Below are 1,808 nucleotides of genomic sequence, written 5' to 3' on the forward strand. Positions count from 1 at the left end.
ACAGACTCACACTCACACACATACACACACGTAACACACACACACACACACACACACACACACACACACACACACACACACACACACACACACACATACGCACACTAAAACACACAGAAAGGTAACAAACACAGGACACACAATGTTAACTTACGGTCTGTCATCCTTGATTTGTTTCAAGGTCACTGTGTGATTAGATCCAAACTCTGCCATTATGCTGTCCACGTCAATTTCAGCCAAGTACACCACGGAGAAGATGTGTTTCGTTTTTTCCACAAAACACTCTAGAAATTCACAAATCGCCGAAGTTTCTTTACCACTTGAAAATATTTACCCAGTTTCTCAAACTAGATGTTCTCAAAAGCTTACACTGTAAACTGTAGTGTTTATTTGATCTGTGGGGAATGGCTGGAAGTCAGTTATAACAATGTTTTTACCAAAGCTGAAAAGACAAGGCAGGAAAAGGTAATTAATTAGTCCCAAAGCTACCGGCAAAGTTCTTTGTTAATCGTATCCACTATTGTGAGTTTGTATTCTGTTTGAGTTGCTGCTCTTTTGTTTGCTGGGGTTGTATTAGGATTAGATCTATATTTGATACATTTACTCTTAGATTTTGCTTTTTGGTTCTTTTATTGAGAATCTAATCGGATATAAAAGAGGTTGAATTAGGAGTGACACAATGTTCATACTATTATATATATATATAGTGTGATAACAGGATGGTAATGACTAAGTGTGCCGATGTGCCTCATCTCCTGCAATAAATAATTCGGTCAACATACAACTGTGATTAACGGTACAAGTATTAATACGCCCGAAAATTGCATACCCCTACCTCTCGACGTCTCACGATACAAGAGGAATGGAAATGAAGAGCAGTAGACTTTTAGTTTAGTTATAGAAGAGGTTTTACGGCGCTCACAACTGCATAAGGTCATATGAGCGCCAGAAGATTAGAGGTGTTACAAGAGAGTAATAAACATAAAACAGAAGGAGGGGAGATAAAGACGATAGATGTTTGATAAGAAAGAAGAAACAGACCACACCAGGGCACTTTAATTATTAGTAACAGTAAGTATACTGTTCTGTGTGTAACATTGTGTATTTGTGTATGTATTTATGTATGCATTTATTCAGGTATTTATCTAAGTACGTATTTATAATCATGTGTTTATGTATGTAAATGTATGTTTGCCTTTGTAAAACAAAGGGCGTTTGCGGGAAATAAAGAGTGTAATTTATTTAAACTATGTTGTTTTTAACCCTATTATTTGATACACTATATTATAGGCCTACTTGAAAACAGAACTGATACATCTTCGGACGAGCCGTTAGCTCAGTTTATACCAGGCTGCACTACAGGAATACTCTATTCCCAAGCCTAAAGTTTTGGAACATAGGTTGATTTGATCGTTTTCAAGGCTCTGTTGCCAACTTCACCATGTCTGTTTTAACGAAGTTTTAGTGAGAGTAGTAATTTTTTTTAGGCACTTGTAGTATAAATGAGTCATATTATGAGTGGCGAAGATTAGAAGTTTTACTAGAGAGTAACACAGACAGAAAAGGAGGAGACATGATGGCAACAGATGTTTGATAAAGAAGAAGGAACATCATGCCAGATGGCCGCTAATCATAAAGAAGTCCTATCGACGACGAACAATGCATTGTGACTTCCTGCCTCTTAATGAAATAAAGTAATAAATAAGAAACATGTTTTTAAAGAGAGAGAGAGACAGAGACAGAGAGAGAGAGACAGAGAGAGAGAGACAGAGAGAGACAGAGAGAGAGAGACAGAGAGAGACAGACAG

General features: G+C 37.2%; 1 protein-coding gene across 1 annotated transcript in view; it reads right to left on the reverse strand.

Moving 5' to 3' along the window:
• Positions 1–1,808, reverse strand: part of LOC101856250 (tumor protein p53-inducible protein 11) — a gene marked incomplete in the record, with an annotated part of 58,406 nt that overhangs the window by 55,542 nt on the left and 1,056 nt on the right. Inside the window, 1 exon segment of the mRNA XM_035968719.1 lies at positions 155–442. Coding sequence (XP_035824612.1) covers positions 155–213 — 59 coding nt within the window.

The sequence above is a fragment of the Aplysia californica genome, unplaced genomic scaffold (assembly GCF_000002075.1).
Source record: "Aplysia californica isolate F4 #8 unplaced genomic scaffold, AplCal3.0 scaffold00078, whole genome shotgun sequence".
In the NCBI taxonomy this organism is placed as follows: Eukaryota; Metazoa; Mollusca; class Gastropoda; order Aplysiida; family Aplysiidae; genus Aplysia; species Aplysia californica.